The 21,123-nt window shown below is 49.9% G+C and overlaps 1 protein-coding gene and 1 pseudogene across 2 annotated transcripts; both read right to left on the bottom strand.

The window, feature by feature from the left end:
• Positions 1–105: 105 nt before the first annotated feature.
• On the bottom strand, positions 106–8,102 carry POLD2 (polymerase (DNA directed), delta 2, accessory subunit). 2 transcript variants are annotated; one of them, XM_012646920.1, is made up of 11 exons: positions 8,047–8,102; positions 6,498–6,773; positions 3,372–3,493; positions 3,023–3,146; positions 2,580–2,694; positions 2,258–2,456; positions 1,868–1,948; positions 1,559–1,716; positions 1,314–1,441; positions 723–824; positions 106–364 (listed from the first exon to the last, which is right to left on the bottom strand). In XM_012646920.1, the coding sequence occupies exons 2-11, from the start codon at positions 6,715–6,717 to the stop codon at positions 204–206; spliced, it is 1,410 nt and encodes a 469-aa protein (XP_012502374.1). In that variant the 5' UTR covers positions 6,718–6,773; positions 8,047–8,102; the 3' UTR covers positions 106–203. The 2 variants fall into 2 exon arrangements, with proteins under 2 accessions (XP_012502374.1, XP_012502375.1); XM_012646921.1 differs by lacking the exon at positions 8,047–8,102 and adding an exon at positions 7,862–7,906.
• Positions 8,103–11,102: 3,000 nt separating this feature from the next.
• Positions 11,103–20,417, bottom strand: LOC105812461 (annotated as a pseudogene).
• Positions 20,418–21,123: the final 706 nt, after the last annotated feature.

Here is a 21,123-nt window from a genome sequence, read left to right as displayed (position 1 = left end):
CTCAGGGAGAGGGAAGGACAGGGAGACTGGCTAGCGCGTGCAGGGCTTCCAGTCACCGTGGGCTGCCCTGCAAGGGTCCAGTACCAAAAGTGCTCAGCTCACAGCTCGCAGCAGCAAGTGTTCAGGCTTTATTTACAGCGCTAACACGGCAGGAAATGAGCAGCCTGCAGCGGGGTCCCTCTGGCCAAGGCTGCCTTTCTGAGTCAGAGGCCCAGCCCCAGGCCTCCCAGGTCATCGTCCTCTGCCCCAAAGCCTGAGAAGCTGATGGGCTGACAGGCCAGGCTGCGCAGGTTCACGAGGCAGGCGGTCTGCGTGGCACTGAAGTCGGGGACAGTCACCAACAGTACTGTCTGGTCCTCAGGGCCTGCAAAGAAGCCACATAGGACCCCCTTAGGTTCTGGGTGAGGCCTGCCTCAAAGAGAAGCTACTAGAAGTAAACAGGAGTCTTCACTGGCACACAGTGGGACAATGACAGTAGAAGACCAGAGATCGGCCCGGACAGAAGCACACGGGCTTGGAGCCATTTCAGCCCCCGCCCAGATGGCCACTCAGCTTGGCTTCCCACAGTATAATGACGGCCACGCGGCCCCTGGGCTGTCCATCCAACAGGGGGGCCAGGGACTCCACAGTGTAGGTTTTCTTCTCTGTGAGCCTTGTCCCCAGGTGAGAGCAAATCCCACATGACAGCCCAGGCCTGGGGCCCCCCGAAAGACAAAAATTACCTTGGACGACTTTGGAGCCAAAGCTGGGGGTGTTGCCACAGAAGTAGACGTGGGGGCACTCCGGAAAGATGAACGGGTCAGTTTTGTAGAAGGGGTAGCAACCTGGAGGAGAAGGGCCTAGTGCTGAGCAGGGCTCCGCAGCCTGGGCACCAGGACGCCTGGGCCAGGCGGTCCCGCCGAGGGCAGCCTACACAGGATGTGGACCAGCACCCCTTCCTCTCCCACCAAGTGCCAGTAGCAGCACCCCCAGTTGTGACAACGAAAGTACCTCTGGACATTGCCACATGCCCCCAGGGGCAGGTCAGCTCACCCCTGCTACCTGTGCCCTTCGGGGTGGGCCCTGGGTGAGGGTGCTGCGCTCTGGCCAGCTAGACTTCCCACACGCTCCCATGGCCTTCAGCCCTGAGCATGCCTTGGCCACAGACAGAATCACGATTCCAGAGTAGCTTCCAGAACAGACATCAAGCTTCCGAGCTTCTTAGATCTCAGCAAGGTTGGCAAGCACAGCACATAGTGGGGACCTTGTAAACATGAGGGCCCTGCCAGGCCTCCCTGGTCCTTTGCTCCCACCCACGTGGCTGAGCCTGTTACCTAGGGTGTCAGGGGCTGTGGGGCTGATGTGACGGACCCGCAGGGTCCACTCCAGGATCTCCAGGTAATCTTCCATGCTGCTGTATCGGAAAATGTCACTCACATTCTGTCCTGATGTCCCTAGGAATCTGTAAGGCAAGGCTCAGCTGACCCCGGGTCAGGGAGGGGTAACGGGGAGGGGGAGGGAGGGGGTGCCTCTTTCAGCAAAAGGCTGAGTCAGACGGAAGCATGGCCGCACTGGCTACCTGACTCCATCGATGGTGGCCTGGTAGGGGTTGGTGACCAACTGGAGCGTGGAGTAGGCAGTGGCCAGCGGGAACATGCAGGGGTGGAGGGGCTGCTGGGGGAGTGTGTAGTTGGTGGGATCAAATTCGCCTGGCATCACGTCCACGGGCACCGAGGCCTGGAAGGCACAGGGCAGGGAGAGTTCGAAGGGCCCTGAGGGGGGCCACACCCTCTGCTCCCACCACTCTACCTCCCTTTCCCTGCTCTGTTGCCCAGTGGCAGCTTCAAGACTGCAATGTCCATCGGCCCCCAGCCCCCAGCCTGCTCACGCTCAGCTGCAGGAGGATCTCATCCAGCATCTTCACGGCCTCCACGCTGGCTGCCTGGGTTTTCTTGGTGAGGTACTTGGCCTGGAGTAGAAGCCCAGGACTGTCAGGCCCCGACTGGGGCTCAGATCAGAGGAACACTCAGAGCCCGCCTGGGTCCCGGGCTCAGAGGAGAGCAGAGCAAAGTCCCCGCAGCAGGAAGATGTAGGAGTTGTCCCACAGACCCTCATTCCCTTAGCTTCCTGCCACCCTCAGAGAGAGCCTGGGCAGGAGGATGAGACCCCAGTACAGAAGGCCCTAGAGTCACTGCAGGGCATGCGCTCTCCGTGGGGAAGGAGGGGCTTGCAGGTATGTCCCATGCTGGAGCTGAATGCAGCCAGGTGGGCTCCATACCTTATTGATAGAATCTCTGCTCTGGGTGTTGTGACTGAGGAGGTTGCCGGCGAGGATGACCCGGGAGACGTGGGCGGCGCTGCACTGCTCCCCTTCGTCCCCCAGCTGCCCCGTCACCACGTCCACCAGCAGCTGGGTGCCCAGCAGGCTCTCGCCTCCCCCTCCACCCAGGCCCAGACCGGACACCAGCAGCACAAACCTGTGGGAGAAGGTGGGGTCCGCCAACGTGCTGAGAAAGGAGGCAGCCTGTCGCAGACGGGGCCTCGCAGATTCCCTCCCCTGCGCTGTGATCAGGCCCTGGCCCCCGAGTGCGGCGCCTCACCTGTCTGTGTCGAGGGGGGGCATGGGCTTCTGTGGAGCAAGGTCAGCGAAGCAGTGGTCCTCCACTAGAAACTTCCCATCGTCTTGCACGGAGCCAAACACGGCCAGGACCGTCCCTGGGAAGCAGCAGTGTCAGCCCAAGGGGGCAACCCCAGGTGCTACCACCTTCGTCCTGTCACCCAAAAAGGCAAAACCAGCCAGTCTCCCTCAGCCACGCTGACGAATTCTCACCTAGGACTCCAGGACTAATTCCTAGTTCTAGGGTCGCTGCCTTTGGGAGACCGGTCTCCCTACCAGGTCTCACCCACTCTGATGGCTTCCTACTGCCTGAACCCTCACTGCCTCCCAAGGATAGTTCCCTTGACACACAGGCCACCCTGCTACTCCACCCTCCAGCCTCCCCACCCACACCACCCCCCCTCACCCCATCACTGGGCTCCCTACCTGTGACCAACTTTGATACATCAATGGTGCCTTTCAGTTTGATACGCTGTAATTCATCTTCCAAGACCAGCTCGTCATCCGGGTGGATGTATTTGCTTCGAGGAGGCTGCGGGAGCAGGTTGTGCTGGAATGCAGAGAGGGGAGGTAGTCTTGGCCAGAGCCAACCAAGGCCCCTGTGTTAGTGAGGTGACACTGCAGTCCCCACCCCTCTGGAGCCTGTTGTCTCCGGACCTGTTCCCCTGCCTGCCACGGGCAGGGGATCATCCCCAATCCCCTGGTTCTACAACGGGCGGCACATCAGGGAAGTGTTTTAGTGGGAGGCCGAGTCTGCCCCGCTGCTCCAACTCACCTCCTCACTGATCTCTCGCAGGATGGATGGCTGGAGCGGCATGGCCTTGAACAGAGTCCCCACCACACAGCACTTCTCCCCAGGCTGCAGCTCACACAGCTTCTTCACTCCGACTCCACTGCCTGGGGCGCGAGGGGCACAGACTCAGACACTAGGCAGCCACCACCCTGACAGAGCCCAGGCCTCCAGCATGGGGCGCGATATGGCCTCACTGCAGCGCTGCAGCCTGGGGCCCTGGCCTTTGCCAGGAGGGAGAGAACATCAAGTGCAGGGACCCCCTGTACCTCAGGGTGACAGTACAGGCTGAGTCAGTCACAGGAGACAAGGGACTTTGGGTACGGCTGGGCCCTGGATGCCAAGTGTCCTCATAAGAGGCAGAGAGAGACAGACACACAGAAAAGAGGGCAAGTGAAGAGGGGGCAGAGAGTGCAGTGATGTGGCCACAAGCCCCGGGATGCAGGGCAGCTACCAGAAACTGGAAGAGGCCAAGAAGGATCCTCCCCTGGGGCCTCTGGAAGAAACCAGCCCTGCTGACACCTGGACTTCAACTTCCAGCCTCCGGAACTGTGAGAGAATAAATGTCTGTTGTTTTGAGTCAGCCAGTTCATGGTGCTTTATTAGAGTGGCCACAGGAAGCTCACACCGAGTATTACTTCACTCACACCTGTAACACCGAGTCTTCGGATGACATACGCCAAGTCTCAGCATAGCCCTACCCTAAACATATTATGGTTTTCTTTAAGAGGTTGGATTCTTCCACTCTGCCCTCCACCTCCACCAAATGCTTCATCCCCTGAAAACAGAGATACCCAAAAGCAGACTTTATACCCTTCCGCCTGTTCTGTTCCCTGTGGAGTCAGGTGGCCCTGTTTACCCAGAGCGCCTGGGTGCCATCTTCTAGGCACCCTCCCAGGATCCTGGGGACAAACAAGGACACATGGGAAGGGTCTGGCACTCTCAAGAAGAAAGGTGTGATGAGAGTCAGGGCCAGCAGGAGGGAGGAACACAAGTCCCAAAAAAGTACAGACCCAGCTGGGCTATAAGGCAGTTGCCAGACCAGCCCCTCAGCCCAGCTGACTCCAGCACAGCCCAAACCCCTGCTGCCCGGAATAACCAAGAACATTCCTCAGATCTACGTCATCAGAGGGGAGTAACTCAAAACAAGAGAAGGAGGGGCAAGCACCAGATAGAAATGCCAGATACCAACAGAAACAACAGCCCTGGGTCCCCACCTATCTCACTTTACTCTGCTCCAGGTGGCCCTGCCTAAGCAATAGACTTGAAAATGTGCCAGAAGTGGATATTATCGCCTCCACTGAGGCACAGAGAGGTTAAGTAACGTGTCTAAGGTCACACAGTTGGGATCCAAATATGTGTCCCTGAGCACTACATGGAATGACACGTCCTTGTAACCGAGGGCAAGAAAGACACCCTTCTGCCCAGGCGATGTGCTGGCGTCAATGTCGAAACTGGACGCAAAGGCCAACATTGCCCCCACTGAGCCTACTATCTAGGACAGAGAGAGACAACAGACGATAAACAAGTATTAATAATTAGCTACCATGACAAGCGCTACAAACAAATGGGGAGCCGAGGGAGAAAAACAGAGGCCCTGGTCAGTCAAGGTGACCACAGGTGGCCTCTCGAAGGACATGACACTTCGCTTCAGCTGAGATCATAAGGAGCCACGGGAAGAGTGTGCCAGGCAAAGGGAAAATGCCATGGCAGGAAGGGCTTGGCACATTTAGGGAACAGGTGGGTACAGCAACCAATTCTGAGAGGCAGGCTGAGCCTTGGTGAGGATGTCCAGGCCACGGAGAGAAGCCACGTGTAGGTGTTCTGGGTGACAGCCAGCATCCACCGCCAGGCCAGTGAGCAAGTAACGCTGCTGCCCCACCACCAATCACCGCCTTCACTGTGGCAGCTGCCTGATTTCCTGAGCAGTCTGTGTGCAGAGGGAAATGGCTGTTGCCCGTCACCGGCGGGGGGGCGGGGTTTGTTAGCAGCTATAGCAACTGGAAGGGAAGTGTGCTATCAGAGGAGGGTGCTGCCGTAAAGAATCTCAAGAACTGGGCCTGAGTGGCAGGTAAGCCCTGATAGGACGCAAGGAAGGCGCCCCCGAGGACTTAAAGGAAAGTGAGGGAAGGGCTACTGGCAGCCAGAGGAAGGAGTCCCTTGTTATGTGGTAGAGAGGTGAACAGTGCTTCTGCCTGAGGTAAAGAAAACAGAAACACTCCTAATGAATTTGATGAGCTAGAAAGGAGATTTCTGGGCACTGTTCTCCTGGCTGCCTGTAATAACATGAGTGGATTCAGTGGCTTGGTGTGGGAAGGGATGGGCTTCCAAAGCTCCCCGGGTGGTTCAGTGTGCAACCAGAGCTGAGACCCATTAAGCCTGGTGCCCGGGATAATAAAAATGAATAAGACGCGGTCTCACCTACAAAGACCTGTTTAAAATCTTAACAGGGGATGAATTTGAAACTACATGGAAAGCTTCTCTCGTGCAAATGATGAGAATGGGGTAATGCAGCATCACTCAATAGTCAAAGATGGTAGATGGGGGGGCCCCGCTTCACCACAAGAACAACCCAACTGCGGGAGAGATCACCAAGGAAGAAATGGGAAAACGAAAAAGGGCTGTGTTCCTTAGGCTACTTTATTAGGAAAGACACTGAGCCCAAGGGACAGAGAATTTCATGGCCACCAAATACAGAGGGCCCAGAGGAGGGGCAAACAGACATCAGTAAACAGAGGGGGATCCCTCAAGACCAGGGGGTGCATCTTCGCCAACTTTGGCTCTTGGTGCCAGCCTGCCATGCTGAGAGGCTCTCTAGTTACCGTGTGGGCAAATGGTTGAATAATTTGCACTGAAGGTAGGAAAAACATTTTCCTCTGCCAATAAAATAATCACTGTCACTGCCAGAACAAAGCCCTTACCTTGGACCAGCCTCTGAACTAAACCTAACTTTAAACCCACAAATAATTTAATCCTTGAAACCGAAGGAAAAAGAAGTTAATTTTCCCGAGGTAATGGGAAGTAGGATAAATCAGAGAAATGTTCCAGTTCTCGCACATTTCTAAGTTCTGGGCTGGTGGGGCAGAAGCACCTCCCCAAACTCTCACTTACCCCAGTGCTGCTGGGCCCGGTTCACCAGGAAAGGTCTCATTTGGATGAGGCGGGTGGCGTAAATGTGGGCATACTGCCGGCTAAAGCTGCGCTCCCCCAGCCGGAAAGGTTGCGAGGAGTTGGTGTAGGTTGCCACAGGCACCCGAGCAAAGGTGGCATTGTTGGCAGATGGCGGAGACAGCAGAGTGTGGGCCCTCTGGGCAGCCTGCTCGGAAAACATGGTCGTGCTCCTGGCTTGCTTTGTCCGGACAGCTTCGCCAAGGCCAAGAAGGGTCACTGTGAGAACACAAAGGCATTCCTGACCCCAGCCCATCCCCAAAGCAGCAGCTCTCCTGGTGTCTCAGCTGAGCTGACTGCACTGCACCCAAAGGGCACCAGGAAAGAAGGGGAAAGCTGTAGTCAACACCAAATATCACGTCCACCTGGAAATTTATTGTGGCTGGATACCATGTCTTACTCTGTAACCTTTATCCAAAAAGAGAAAAGGAAAGCTAGGAGCCTTTGTCCTACTTGGAGCTTTCTCTGAACCCCACACTCAGGCGTCTACTGCCTGCTCTATCTTGACAACTACCAGTGTCTCAAGTTCAGCACGCCCCAAATGGAATTCCTGATCTGTCTCCATCTAGCTCTCCAGCACGTGCCCATTTCCGGGCATGAGGCCTGCCTTATTAAAAAAGCCTACCATGTAACAACAATATGCCTATTACTAAATAATAAAAATAAAACTAACTAAAAACATAAATCAGTCACTGCTCTGCTCAAAACTCTCCAAAGTTTCATTTCACTGAATAAAGCTCCTCTCCCATGTGCCTACAGAGCTCACTTGCTCATCTCCTTCAAGTCCTTACTAATTTACTCACCTTCACCCCTGACCATCTGATTTACAACTGCAGCCCTCCCTGGTACTTCTGCTTCTCCAATTGTATTTCTGTTTACAGTATTTATCTTCTAATAAACTATATATTTTAAATTTTGTTGTCTGCCTCCACCGACCAGACCCTAAGTTCCAGGAGGGCAGAGATTTTTGTCTTATTCCTGGAGGTATTGCCAGCATCTGGAACTGTACTGTCCTACATGTAGCCACTAGCCGCCTGGGGCTACCGAGTACTGGAGATATGGCGAGTCCAGCTGCTACGTACGGGTAGGTCACACACTAGATTCCGCAGAGTAGTACGTTGGGATATATTTATTGGGTTACCAAACTTGATTTCTGCTGTTTCTTTTTACTTTTTTAGTACACCTATTAGCAAGTTTAAAATTCCGTAGTTGGCTTGTATTCTATCGCCACTGGACAGCACTGGCCTAGGACACAGGCTGTGCACACGTGTCGAAAGAGTGAATGTGAATGAGCTTTCAGCCCAAACCTGCTTGATGGCGGCAGCAGCCAGGCCGCGCTGTCCGGGACGGGACCGCGGCCGGCCCTGCAGCTCGGCTCCACGCGGCAGCTGAGGAACGCCCGCCGAGACACAAGCCCACGGTCCCAGGAGCCCGGCTCCGCGGCCTGAATCTGCAGTCCCCAGCGGACCCCGCTCCACCGGACCCCACTCACCTCGCGGCGCGCTGCATCCCGCCAATCCCCGCGCGCCAGCCCCGCCCCTCGCCGCATCCCGCCAATCCCTGCGCGCCCTCCCCTGCACCCCGCTAATCCCTGCATGCCTGCCCCGCCCATCGCCGCATCTCGCCAATCGCCGCCCTCCCCGCCCATCCATCAACACACGGAGCATCCCGCCAACCACTGTGCGCCCCGCCCCCGGACACCGCCGGCGAGCGCAGAGCCACGCCCCCGATTTCCCAGGCAACGCGGGGGTGGGGCCGGCGCCGATGTTCTTGGGTTGGCTACAGCTTGTGCTGTGGCTCCGGGTGCAACTGTGCTGACCGCGTCGCCCCTCCTGGTGTCCTCAGCATCCCGGCTTTCCCGGCAGAGCTGCTTCCCTGAAGTGATGGCGACACGCAGGGAGGATCCCGACAGAAGGAAGGAGGTCCAAGGGCACAACCCCCGGGCGGGGAAGCAATTACTCTGCCGAAGGGAAAGCGCGGGAACTCAAGGTTCTTCCAGTACGCTCTCGTCCTGCCAGCATCTGCGCCCGAAAACGGACACTGTTTCAGGGTCCTCCCTACCATGCCCACAGCTGCGCATCCCGACACTCCCCAGTCTCCGGTGTCGTCGTAGCCCCGTTATTCGTTCTCTTTCTTACCCACCACGTCTCCCTTGGCGCCGTCCCTCACTTTGAGAATGCTCTGTTTTGCATCTCCACTGATTCCTAGAACTCACCGAACCCAAGGTTCCCTCCCTGAGAAGCCTTCTTGGCCACGCCCACCGGGCTGATTGTCTCCGGCTCCCCTCAGCGCCTACTGTTCCGCTCCGTCACTGGGCAAGTTTCCTAATTCCAGGTCTTGTCTCCACAACGAGTGGATATAAACACTCGTTAATTATTATTATTTGATATAATTTAAAATTTAATATTTTGATTATTAAAAGCCCTTGCAGTGGACTTGGCACTGTTCGGAGGTCCTGACACGTTAATTCATCTACTCCTCACATAACCTTTTCAAGCATGAACAATTATTCTCCCATTTTACAGGGGAGGAAACTGAGGCAGAGAAGTCATATAGTGAGTAATAGCTGGGATTAACACAAAGGCAGCTGGACTCTTACCAGTAACATTGTACTGCCCTGTGCCTTCACCCATATAACATTGTACATGTATTGGGCAAACATAATTTTACTTCTTCCTTTTCAATGTAGACAGCTTTTATTTCTTTTTCTTGCCTAATTAATATGGCGAGAACTCCCAAAACTATTTTGAATAGAAGTGATGAAAGTGGACATCTTTGTCTTGTTTCTGATCTTAAAGGAAAAGCTTTCAGTCTTTCAGCATTGAGTATGATGTTAGCTGTGAATTTTGGGTTTTTCATATATGGACTTTATTATTTGAGGTAGTTTCCTTCTATTCCTAGTTTGTTGAGTTTTGGTGTTTTTTTTTATTATCATGAAAGAGCATTGAATTTTGTCAAATACTTTTTTGGTATCAATTGAGATGATCGCCTTTTTTTTGTCTTCTATTCATGTGATTGATTATATTTATTGATTTTGTTATATTGAATCATTCTAGCATTTCAGGAACAAATCCCACTTGGTGGATTTACAAACCACTTGGTGGGGTTACAAACCAAAGTTACAGTAATACTAGCTTTTATAATTGCCCCTGTATTTTCCTTTACCAGAGATCTTTATTTCTTTATTCAGCTTTGAGTTACTGTTTAGTGTCCTTTCATTTCAACTTGAAAGAATCCCTTTAGCATTTCTCGCAGGGCAGGTCTAGTGGTAATGAACTCTCCCAGCTTTTGTTTATCTGGGAATGTCTTCATTTTCTACTCATTTTTAAAGGACAGTTTTGTCAGATATAGGATTCTCAGTTGACTTTTTTTTTCTTTCAGCACTTTGAACATGTCAACTCACTGCCTCTTGGCCTCCAGCGTTTCTGATGGGAAATCTGATCATCTTTTTTTTTTTTTTGAGAAAGTTAATGGTTATCAGAATTTCTATACATCATCACAATCAAAACAGTAAAATAAACCAAAGAACAAACCTTAACACCCCCAAAACATAATAAATTGCAATTTCTAGTGAAACATTTATGCCTATGCTATATTCATTTTTTCCTAACAAATGCCCTTCGGAAATCCTATGCTATTTTGATTGCTTATTTTCCACTTTATAGTCTTTGTTTTGAATATAGGTTACAAATAATCTTTTGTGTCATTTCCTCAGTCTTTTTTTGTTTTTGTTTTTTTTTTTGAGACAGGGACTTGCTCTTTTGTCTAGACTAGAATGCAGTGCATCAATCGTAGCTCACTGCAACTTCAAATGCCTGGGATCAAGTGATCCTCCTGCCTCAGCCTCCCAGATAGCTGGGACTTACAGGCACACCACCATGGCCATCTAATTTTTAAAATTTTTTTGTAGAGATGGGGTCTCGCTATGTTGCTCAGGCTGGTGTCAAACTTCTGGCCTCAAATGATCCATGTGCCTCAGCCTCCCAAAGTGCTAGGATTGTAGGTGTTAAACACTGTGCCTGGCCTCGTCAGTCTTAATACCTTAGTCACCTGTTTTTACCTTGGCTATATTTTTATCATTTAGAGTAGGATATACTTATTAAGCCAGTTATACTCCAGTAAACTTGTGAATGAAAAAATGTTAGAGAATTAAGAACAAGTAATGGAGTCATTGTTTCACTGATTCTTATCCAATGTCAGGAAAATCATATCGCTAAAACAGCAATTCTGCCTGAAAAATTCTTTCCATGACTAAACAGAAACAGCAAGAAAAGTGAATTTATGGGAAGCCTATGATACTTTACTAGACATTGTGTGCTTTTAATAGTTCAACACTGGTAATATTTGATAATCAAGAGTAAATAGGCTAACATTTAAAAATGTATACTTTAATAAGTATAAAGTATATAAACAATTAGGTAAGCTTGTGGAGAAGCTGACCAAGATACATAAATTAGGAGATACAAGTGTCCATCTAAATTTTCTATATCTCTTTTTATACAGAATATTTATTAAAGTTGCTTAATATACAATTTCTCATTTTTCATTTTAGAAGTCATTTATTGTAAAGATAATTCTTTTTTCTGATGACAAACAGCAGCCACAGCGATTCTCTGGACCTCCACATTGGATAAATTCAATTTCTTCTTGAGACACAAGTTTCCTTCTGTATTTCTGACGCAATGTTTTTATTATTTCTGCAGTGTCTGGTGGACCCGTCAGCAAATCTGGTGATTTACTTCCCTTAGAATGCTGGGAAATTGCAAAAGAGTGAGATGGTAACCCTGCTGATCTCAAAGCTTCTGATACATTGGGTTTAGGATTGTCTCTTCTGTCAGGAAATCTTATTAATGGAGTGTGTGGCTTGACTACCTGGACAACGCTGCTGGCAGACGCTGCCCATCATGACCACCCCCAGATCATCTTTTTGAGGATCCCCAGTTGTGACGAGTCACTTCTCCCATAGCTTTCAAGATTGTCTCCTTGTCTTTGGCTTTCAGCAATTTGGTTATAATATCTCGGGGTGGGTATCTTCAAGTTTATCCTTCTTGGAATTTATTGAGCTTTTTGGATATTTATATTCATGTTATTCAGCAAATTTGGGGAATTTCCAGCTATTATTTCTTCAAATAATCTCCCTGTACATTTACTCTCTTTTCTCTCTGGGACTCCCACAGTGGCTGTGTTGGTCTGCTTGATGACGTCCCCACAAGTCCCTTAGGCTCTGTTCATTTTTCGTCCATCTTTTTTCTTTCTGTTCCACAGATTTGATAATTTCAATGTCCAATCTTCAAGTTTGCTGATTCTTTCTTCTCCCTGCTTAAATCTGCCTTCAAATCCCTCTAGTGAATTTTTTCATTTTAGTTATTGTATTTTTCAGTTCCAGAATTTCTTTTTTGCTACCTAAAACAATAAAAAACTAAGAAAGTTTTCTATCTCTTTATTGATAATCCCATTTGTTCATATATCATTTGTCTAGGCTAAGTGTGGTGGCTTACACCAGCAATCCCAGCACTTTGGGAGGCTGAGCAGGGAGGGGGAGGATTTCTTGAGTCCAGTAGTTTGAGACCAACCTAGGCAACATAGCAAGACCCTGTCTCTACCAAAAAAAAAAAAAAAGCTTTGTCTAGTAAGTCAGCTATCCAGTCTTTTTCTGGCATGGTTTCTGCTGATTTATTTTTTTTCCTTTGAATATGTCATCTTTTCCTATTTCTTTGTATGCCTTGTGATTTTTTTTGTTGAAAACTGGACATTTGAATCTTACAATGTGGAAATTCTGGAAATCATGCTCTCCTTTTCTCCAAGTTGCTGTTTTTTTCTTTTTAAAATTGTTGTTGGCTGTCTCTATGCTGGGGATTAGCCTGAGGTGAAAGCTTAATGTCTCAGGTCTTTTCCGTGCCTGCGTCCTTCCTTGGGCATGTGCAGTGACTTCCTAAATTTCCCTGTGTATGCAGTTGCTTTTAAGTGTCCTAATCCTGAAATGTCTGGCTCCCAAAAGGGGAAAAAAGGAACAGCGAAGGACAAAAGAAAAAACCCGAAACAAGCGCTGGCCCTTTAAATCCTCTAGAAGCCACTTTAGTTGGAGGAGTTTGAAATGGTGGTGATGGAGGTTGCGTCAACCCCTGCCCACTTCTGTGTTGCACTTCCATGATTAGAGGTAGCAATCAAAGACCGGGGCGCAGTGGCTCATGCCTGTAATCCTAGCACTCAGGGAAGCCGAGGAGGGAGGATTGCTTGAACTCAGGAGTTCGAGACCAGCCTGAGCAAGAGCGAGACCCCATCTCTACTACAAATGGAAAGAAATTAGCCAAACAACTAAAACTAGAAAAAATTAGCTGGACACGGTGGTGCATGTCTGTAGTCCCAGGTACCCGGGAGGCTGAGGCAGGAGGATAGCTTGAGCCCAGGAGTTTGAGGTTGCTGTGAGCTAGGCTGACGCCACAGCACTGTAGCCTGGGCAACACAGTGAGACTTGTCTCAAAAAAAAAAAAAAAAAAGAAGTAGCAATCAGCGATGGGAACTTAGTCCCTGAGTTGTGGAGGACCAGGTCTTTTTTGCCTACCCTGGCTCCTGGAAGCCACTTTAGGAACACTGGTACAATTGCCTGCCATGGGCTAGGGGTGGAGATGGGTAGCTCCTAAGGTGCTACAAGCTGAAATTGACCAAAATTTACTGCAATTTGCCTTCCTTGCAAGTCTTTGAATAGACTCCAGAATTCTGAAATAGTTACGTGTTCTAAAAATGTTGCTGTTGCCATAACAAACATTATGGCATGGTAAATTCAGTGCCACCAGAAGAGGAAAAGAGAATGAAGCTTAAAACGAAGAAGTTTATTATTCTCACAGGTCCCAGAGAGAGGGTCACCATGTGCCACATAGAGTCATAGGGGAAAGTACCCGTGTCTGTCAGGAGTCAGAAGACAAGAGCAAGGGGAAAGTCTAGGCCAGAGCTTTTTTTGAGGTTTCCATGGAAATGGCAAAACAGGACAGAATGAACAGTTTGGGATTAGCTAGTTTGAATAATTCCAACAGGCTTTGGGGCATAGGTGAGGTCTCTAGTTGCCTGGTACCTGGTCCTGGATTGGTTTAGGGAGGAGGGAATATTAGCTTGGTATGTGACAGTTAGATGAGGAGTTATTGAAGGTATAGACTCTGGATTTGTTGGTTTGCATATAAAAGGTGCACCCCTGGCCCACCAAGCCCTTTGCTGTCTCTGAGAATTGGCTAGTGCTGGGAGGGGCAGTCTCTCCCCAGTTAGTGACATCGCCAATGCCAGGGCATTCAAAAGTAACAAAATATAGCGAATACAGTTGGCGTTGTGATGAATAGATGCCAAATAGACAAATACGGAATCTAAGAAAACACAGAACATTACGTTAGACAGATTCTGCGAGGACAGTTTTTGTCCAGGTGGGGAGACAGATTCCTAGTGCTTCCTGTTCCACCATTTTCCCTCACATCACTCCTCAATTGCTCACTAGTATTTTTAGAAAAAAATTTAATCTGAAGAGACACTGAATTATTTTCTTTAAATACCAGCTTTAACATCTTGTTTCTTTTGAATAGGTCACATTTTCCAGCATGTAAGGAGCTTGAAGTCACCACTCTGTCCTCACAATAAGGGAAAAGCTGAACAAACGGAAAGATCAGCAACTTCTCTAAGATCCGTCAGAGAGTTGAGGTCTGGGCCAACTGCTGTCCCTAAAACCAGAGATGGGCGGGCAGACACAGGGAATCACAGTGTACCAGAGCAGAAGCCCACAGCTAGAGCCAGTGCTGGGTTAGGAGAACTTAAACTGTGATTGAAAAATTGCTGGAGGCTCAATGCTAATGGAAAAAACCCAAACTCTTTAAAATAATGTAAAGAGTTTATTCAGAGCTGAACATGAGTGACTGTTGGCCTGGGGAACCATACCCAAGAAGCCTTGAGTAAGTGGTCCCGAGGCAGTTAGGTTACAGTTTGGTTGCATACATTTGAGGGAGATAGGAATTGCAGGTAAAATCATAAATCAATACATGGAAGATATACATTGGTTGGCTTGAAAAGGAGGGACATCTCTAAGGGGGGGCTTACGGGTTATAGGTGGGCTCAGAGATTCTTTGATTTGTAATTGGTTAAAGACATGAAGCTTTGTCTGAAAGCTTGGAATGTTTTAAGGAAGTCTGTTAATCAGAGACACAATATATAGACTCAAGTGATCTGTTAAGCAAATTGATGGCCTACAGGTGTGATTTAACCTTTGTCTTGTGCGGGTTTAGGTCCTGTTAATAATTTAGTATCTTATTGTCACAAAGAGTCTTTTTTGTCAGTCTTATAATCTCTGTTTTAACAGTAATGCTGGTCAATTGTTGTAGCTAAACTCCAAAAGGGAGGGAGTATAACGAGGCATGTCCAATTACCCTTCCCTTCATGGCCAGGAATTCAGTTTTAAGGTTTTTCTGGGGTCCCCTTGGCCAACAGGGGGTCCATTCTATCGGCACGGGGCTTAGTTTACATCGACATGGACAATCTTGAGAGTTAAAAACTCCAGGGAAGCCTTAGGGAGACCCCTGTACTTTGATGACTCCTACCTCCAGGAGCCCCACCAGGTTGTCATAGTGAAGATGTTGTTGCCGCCCAGCCAGGTTCATTTGCCCGTTCATTTGCCTGCTGCCCAAGAGGTAGCCAATGTGCTGAGACAGCAGGGTTTATAAGGCAGAGAAAGAGATTAATTCCACATAGAGCTACAGGGGGAAATGGGAGAAATCCTCAAATCCACCTCCCAGAGAATTTGGGAGACAGAATTTTTAAGGATAGTTTGGCAGGCAAGGGATTAGGCAATTAGGTTTGTAAATTGGGGCAAAATTGTAGGGGTGTAGGAATCCCTGGGATCACAATTCCATTTGAGTCGGTTTCTTGACAGGGCCATTGGTCTGGGTGGGCCAACCAATCCCCTGCGGTGCGGGGCCTGGAAGATATCTCAAAAGCTACCTTTAGGTTTCAGAAAGGTGATGTTATCTACAGAGAAAGTTAAGAATCGTTATGGACACCAGCTATGGGGAGGAGTTAAGAATCTTCATGACCACCAGCAGCGTGGCTCCGGAGTGGCAACTATAGAGAAACAAACGGGGGACATTATCATTATTTCTAGCTAGGCCTTTACCATAGTTCTTGTCTTATACCCTGTTATTGAAGGACGGTTTCAATGTGAGAAACACTCCCACGTGGTTACAGCATGGGAGGGGAGAATAGCCCTTTTGAAATATACCAGAGCGTTCTGTTCTTAACCTGCCCACAAGGGAAACTGTTTTACCAGAGCTTAACCAACTGCGGCTTTATCAGAGCCTAACCGACTTGGGGAAAGAGAAATGTCCAACTCTAGCCCCCTCTAGCCTTCCTGTCTCCTTGGGCAGGGGGCGGTGGAGGGAAAAAGCTGGAGGAGTCCTTGTGAGGCTCGCAGCCCAGAGGCCCGGCTCCCTTGACACACTGAGACTCATCACAGGACGGTGAACACTCCCCCTCCTTCCATACCCACATCAGGGCTCCTGTGTGAGAAGTAACGGGATTGCAGTGGAAAGAACTGCAACCCAGACAACAGAGGAGACAAAAACAAGAACACCAGAGGGAATTTAGCCTCTGACACCTATAGCTACAGTGAGCAGTAAACACAGCCAAACTCCTAGCCAGATAAACATAAAACCTTGAACTAGGCTTATTTACCTCGGTTCCTTTTACCCAGTTGTGGCATAATAAATAATATTAATATATCTGGTCTTTGCCCCCTGTTCCTAGCACAGAGCTTCAATAACTTTGGAATTTCCTGAGCGGAGGGAAATATCTTTCTTATGCTAATGAGATCAATCACATGGGCCCCTAGATAGCTTCAGGATGCGGCTTATAACCAGAAAGACTAATCATATGTTAGAAGGTCGAAACTTTGGGCCAGCCCAACCGTTGGGCAAGGACGGAGGAGGCTGGAGATCGAGTTCTATCACATTGCCAATGAATGAATCAGTCTTGCCTAGGTAATGAAACCACATAAAAACTCGGGACACAAAAGCTCAACGGAACTTTCAGGTAGGTGAAGACATTGATGTCCTGGAAAGGTAATGCACCCATATTACATACAAGAGGACATGGAAGCTCTGTGTCCCCCACCTCCATACCTTGTCTTCCATTGGACTGTTCATGAGTCGTAGCCTTTATCCTAAGAGTGTAATCGTAAGTATAGTGCTTCTGGTGAGTTCCATGGGTCATTCTAGCAAACTATTCAAACTGAGGGGCCCTGAGAACCCCTGAATTTATAGCCACTTAGTCAGAAGTGTGGGTAGCCCCTGAGACTTACAGCTGACATCTGAAATGAGACAGTCTTGTGGCACAGAGACCTTAAATCAAACCTTTCCCTCCACCAGCCCTAAGGAATCACTTTCTCTATAGATTTCCTTATGCTGGTCTTTTGTGTGAATAGAATCACATATTTGTGGTCTTTTGTGACTGGCTTCTTTCACTTTCAAGGTTCGTCATGTTGTAGCATGTATCAGTACTTCAATCCTTTTTATGGCCAAATAATATTCTACTGTGTGTGGATACATCACATTTTATCAATTCGTCCATTGATGGACATTGAGTTGTTGCCACCTTTTGGCTATTAGAAATTATGCTTACATGTATATTCATGTACAAGTTTCTGCTTGGACGTATCTTTTTATTTCTCTTGGATGTATAGCAGGAGTGCAGTTGTTGAGTTATACAGTAATTCTATGTTCAGTTATTTGAGGGACTGCCAGACTGTTTTCCAAAGTGGTTGCACCATTTTACATTCAGTGCATTATGGTTTAATTTCTAACTATAGAAATTTTAATTGCTAACATTTGTTATCTGACTTTTTATTCTAGCCATCCTAGTGGATTTGAAGTGGTATCTCATTGTTATTTTGATTTGCATTTTTCTGATGACTAATAATATTGAGCATCTTTTCATGTGCTTATTGTCTATCTACATTTTTTCTTTTTTTCTGTTTTTGGAGACAGGGTCTTGCTCTGTTTCCAAGGCTGGAGTGTAGTGGTGTGATCATAGCTCACTGTACCAGCAAACGCTTAGGCTTATGTGATCCTCCCACCTCAGCCTTCTGAGTAGGTAGGACTACAGGTGTGTGCCACTATCCTGGATAATTTTTCTTATTTTTTGCAGAGACTGGGTCTTGCTATGTTGCCCAGGCTGGTCTCAAACTTCTGGTCTCAAGTGATCCTCCTGGCTCAGCCTCACAAGCAGCTAGGACTACAGGCATGTGCTACCACCCTGGCTAATTTTTCTTATTTTTTTTAGAGGCAGGTCTCATTATATTGCCCAGGCTGGTCTCAAGTGATCCTCTCACTTTGGCCTCCCAAAGTGCTGGGATTATAGGCATGAACCCAGCCTGAATTTCTTGACAATGATACTTGAGTTTCTGAAAGTTATTTCTTCTGTAGACCTAATAATAAATTTATAAATTAGTGTGAAATGAAGAAAAGTTATCACCATTACCTCAAAATATTTCTTGTTCATTTAAGGTATGAAGTAGGAGGAGAATTGAATATACAAAGAGGCAAGGCAGAGTAGGTGGCCCTTGGCTTCCCCAAAGAGTTAGGAGTATCCCTTAGATGACAGGACAGGCCACAGTACAGGATGGGCTAGTTGGAACTGGTTGAGCCTAATGGAAGGGTTGTGCTGTGGGGGCCACATCACCAGGGTGGGGCAGTCCAGGGGCCACAGGTGGAACAGAGCAGAGCAGGGGAGGGGCCTGAGCCCCATGTCTGGGAAGGCAGCCATGGGCCAGGGCCACTAAACTGGGGAGTGGAGGGCTCACATAGGGAAACCCTGGGAGGTCAAGAGGAGGGCTCTGAAAATCAGGGTGCTTTATTTTCGATTATAAGAAACATGGCTCAGGACACAAGGGGGCAGAAGACCAAGGTGGTGGCCACCTCCACATTGTGGCATGGGGTACATTATTCAAGACCGAGGCTTGAAATGACACCTGGGTCCTGCAGTTGGGCAGATCCAGCTACAGTTCAGTGGTGGGGTGAAGGGAGGTGTATTATTTGGTTGTGGCCAACGTAAATGAAAGGCAGCTGACTCATTGGACATCAGGGATGCACAGCTATGGTGGGAGGTTGGAGGACCAGGTTTGGGAGCAGGTGGAACATATGGGTGCTCTAGAGGGCCAAGCTGGGAGCACAGGAATCACCTCGTATCTGGGTTTTCTGATCAATACACGAGTATTGGGATGGAGGTTCCCAGTGTTCCCACTGCCTTGGATTATGCGCTCATGAGATAGAATCGGGAGAGGTGGTCCAGCTGGCTGGGCTTCGTGTCACTGAGGGTTGGCTACCAGGAACTACCCTCCCACCAAACCCATCCATAGTCTGAGAAAAGCAACCTCCCATGGAATCAGTGTTATTGGGGAGGAGACACATGCTGGGCTGGACAACCCTGTCTACTTCGAGGCACCATCCATGCAGGACTGAAGTAGACAGCTGCAGATCCAAGGCCCAGGCCAAGGCAGCAGCTGGAGCTCGTGCTGTGGACAGCTGCCTGGAGGTGGCACAGATGCGAGCAAGGTGGGCTGACTCAGAGGCTGGGACCCTGGCAGGTGCCAGGCGGACCCAGGCCAGGCAGAAAGGAGGGTCTACTCCCTAGAGGCAGGCGTGAGGTGGGGCATGGTCTTTACTGCAAGCCACAGAAGCTAACTAGATCCAACTCAAGCAAAAATTGAATTTTGCTGCAAGGACATGTCTCCGTGGGATCCAAGGGCAGGAAGGGTGGCCCCTTTCTCGTCTCTCCCTTGGCCTCAGGTTCTTAGCCTCTGCCCCTCTCCTACAGAATTGCAGCCTCTGCTCTGCGTCCCTCTGAAGACGGTGGCCACCCTTCTGCTCGGTACATCCCGGCCTCTTCTCTGGAGTGTCTCTGATGGCCCCACGGGGCCATGTAGCCACCCAGTCTAGTCACCTATGATCCAAGGACAGAGGAGCATTTCCCAAGGGTTGTCACTGCCTGTCCCTGTGGGCAAAGTGGGAAGAGAGGCAAGAGGTCTGTGGGTGGAGCCCTGGAAGGGACCAGGCAGAGCTGGGGGTGCTGGCAGAGGGACCACCATGGGATCTGGCTGTGCGGAGTCGGAAAGGCTGGCCAGGGTGCCTTGGCTGCTTGGCTCAGGGTGGGGTGGAGGTGTAGGAGGAAGTAGAGAGTCCGGGGGGCTCCAGGGAGACGGATGGTGGAGGTGTTCCTGATGGCAGAGCGGCAGGCAGGGAGATAAGGGTCTATTTTGGCACCGTGGGCTCCGCATGTCAGCGACACATCCTGGGGGATGTTCCACAGACGGGAGGGACAGGGCTGAGGTAGGCAGGCAGATGGAAGGTCAAAGGCTGCTCCAGACACCTGGTGTGGTAGACACAAGGCAATGAGTCCCGAAGGAAAGGGGCAGAGAAGGGCAGAGAGTATGGGCAGCAGGAGGGAGGGGGATAGCTGGGAGAGGGGCCAGCAAGAGGGATCTCCCTTCTTCACACACGCTGTGCATGCATACACACATATGCACACACACACACACATGCACATACCCCGCCCCACCCCCAACAACCCCCACATCACACACAGGCACACGTACATGTGCACATGCCTGCATATCCCCCACGTGCACACACATGCACACACACACCTCCCCCCACACACCACGCTCCCTTATTCTGCCCCCAAACACATGCACACACATGCACGGGCCGACAGCAGGCAGCTGAGGGCCCCTTCCCACTGTAGCCAGCCTCTGCTGTGTGCTGCCTCCGGTCAGCAGGGTCCCACACCAATGGCCTTGAGTGGGAGACAGACTTTGCTACCTAGAGAGAAATCTCCACGCATAAGCTGCCTCAAGTGGCAAACTCTAGGGACCTGCAGCATCTAAAAACGCTCCCAGCTCAGCCTCCACAGATCTGGAGGTTCATAATGTCCCTTCACTCATTCATGAGACACTTCCAGAGCATCTGCTCTATGCTGGGGACAGAGGTGTCCCTGCCCTTGCTTCACTCACAGGAAGCCTTGCTCAGGGCTGAGCAGGGTGGGCTGCGTGAGCCTGGGAGGAACATCGCCCAGACCAGAGTCAGGAGACAGCTTCCTGGAGAAGGTGACCCTGGACTGAGGCCTGAAGCCCACAGAGGCAGGGTAGGGGCTGGGAGCGAGGGGCCAGATGGCCAGGACCAGGCGACTCTTGTCATGCAGTCACGGCCACAGCACTGGAACCTGAGGAGGGGGTCACTCTGGGTTAGGGAGGCTCTCAGGAGGGCCACAGCCCTGACAGCCTGGCCAGAGCTGTTCTAGCACCTTCTGGCTGTGCCCCCTTCAACCTGGACTGACCTCTACTTGCCCTCAGCACCCGGGCCCTCCACTCAGAGGGGCTGGTCTCAGGTGACTCCAACCAGAGACCCACGGGCGCTCGGGTACAGGTGAGTGGTGAGCCATTTGGGGTGGGTTTCTTGTAATCAAAGGTCAAAACAAAGACAAGAATCTCAATTTTTGGTTAATCGTTCTTAAAACCATGTCTTCATCTGGACACAGGCTAAGATGATGT

This window comes from Propithecus coquereli, unplaced genomic scaffold, assembly GCF_000956105.1.
Source record: "Propithecus coquereli isolate 6110/MARCELLA unplaced genomic scaffold, Pcoq_1.0 Scaffold252, whole genome shotgun sequence".
Taxonomy (NCBI): domain Eukaryota; kingdom Metazoa; phylum Chordata; class Mammalia; order Primates; family Indriidae; genus Propithecus; species Propithecus coquereli.
This window is presented reverse-complemented; position numbering and strand designations above follow the sequence as displayed.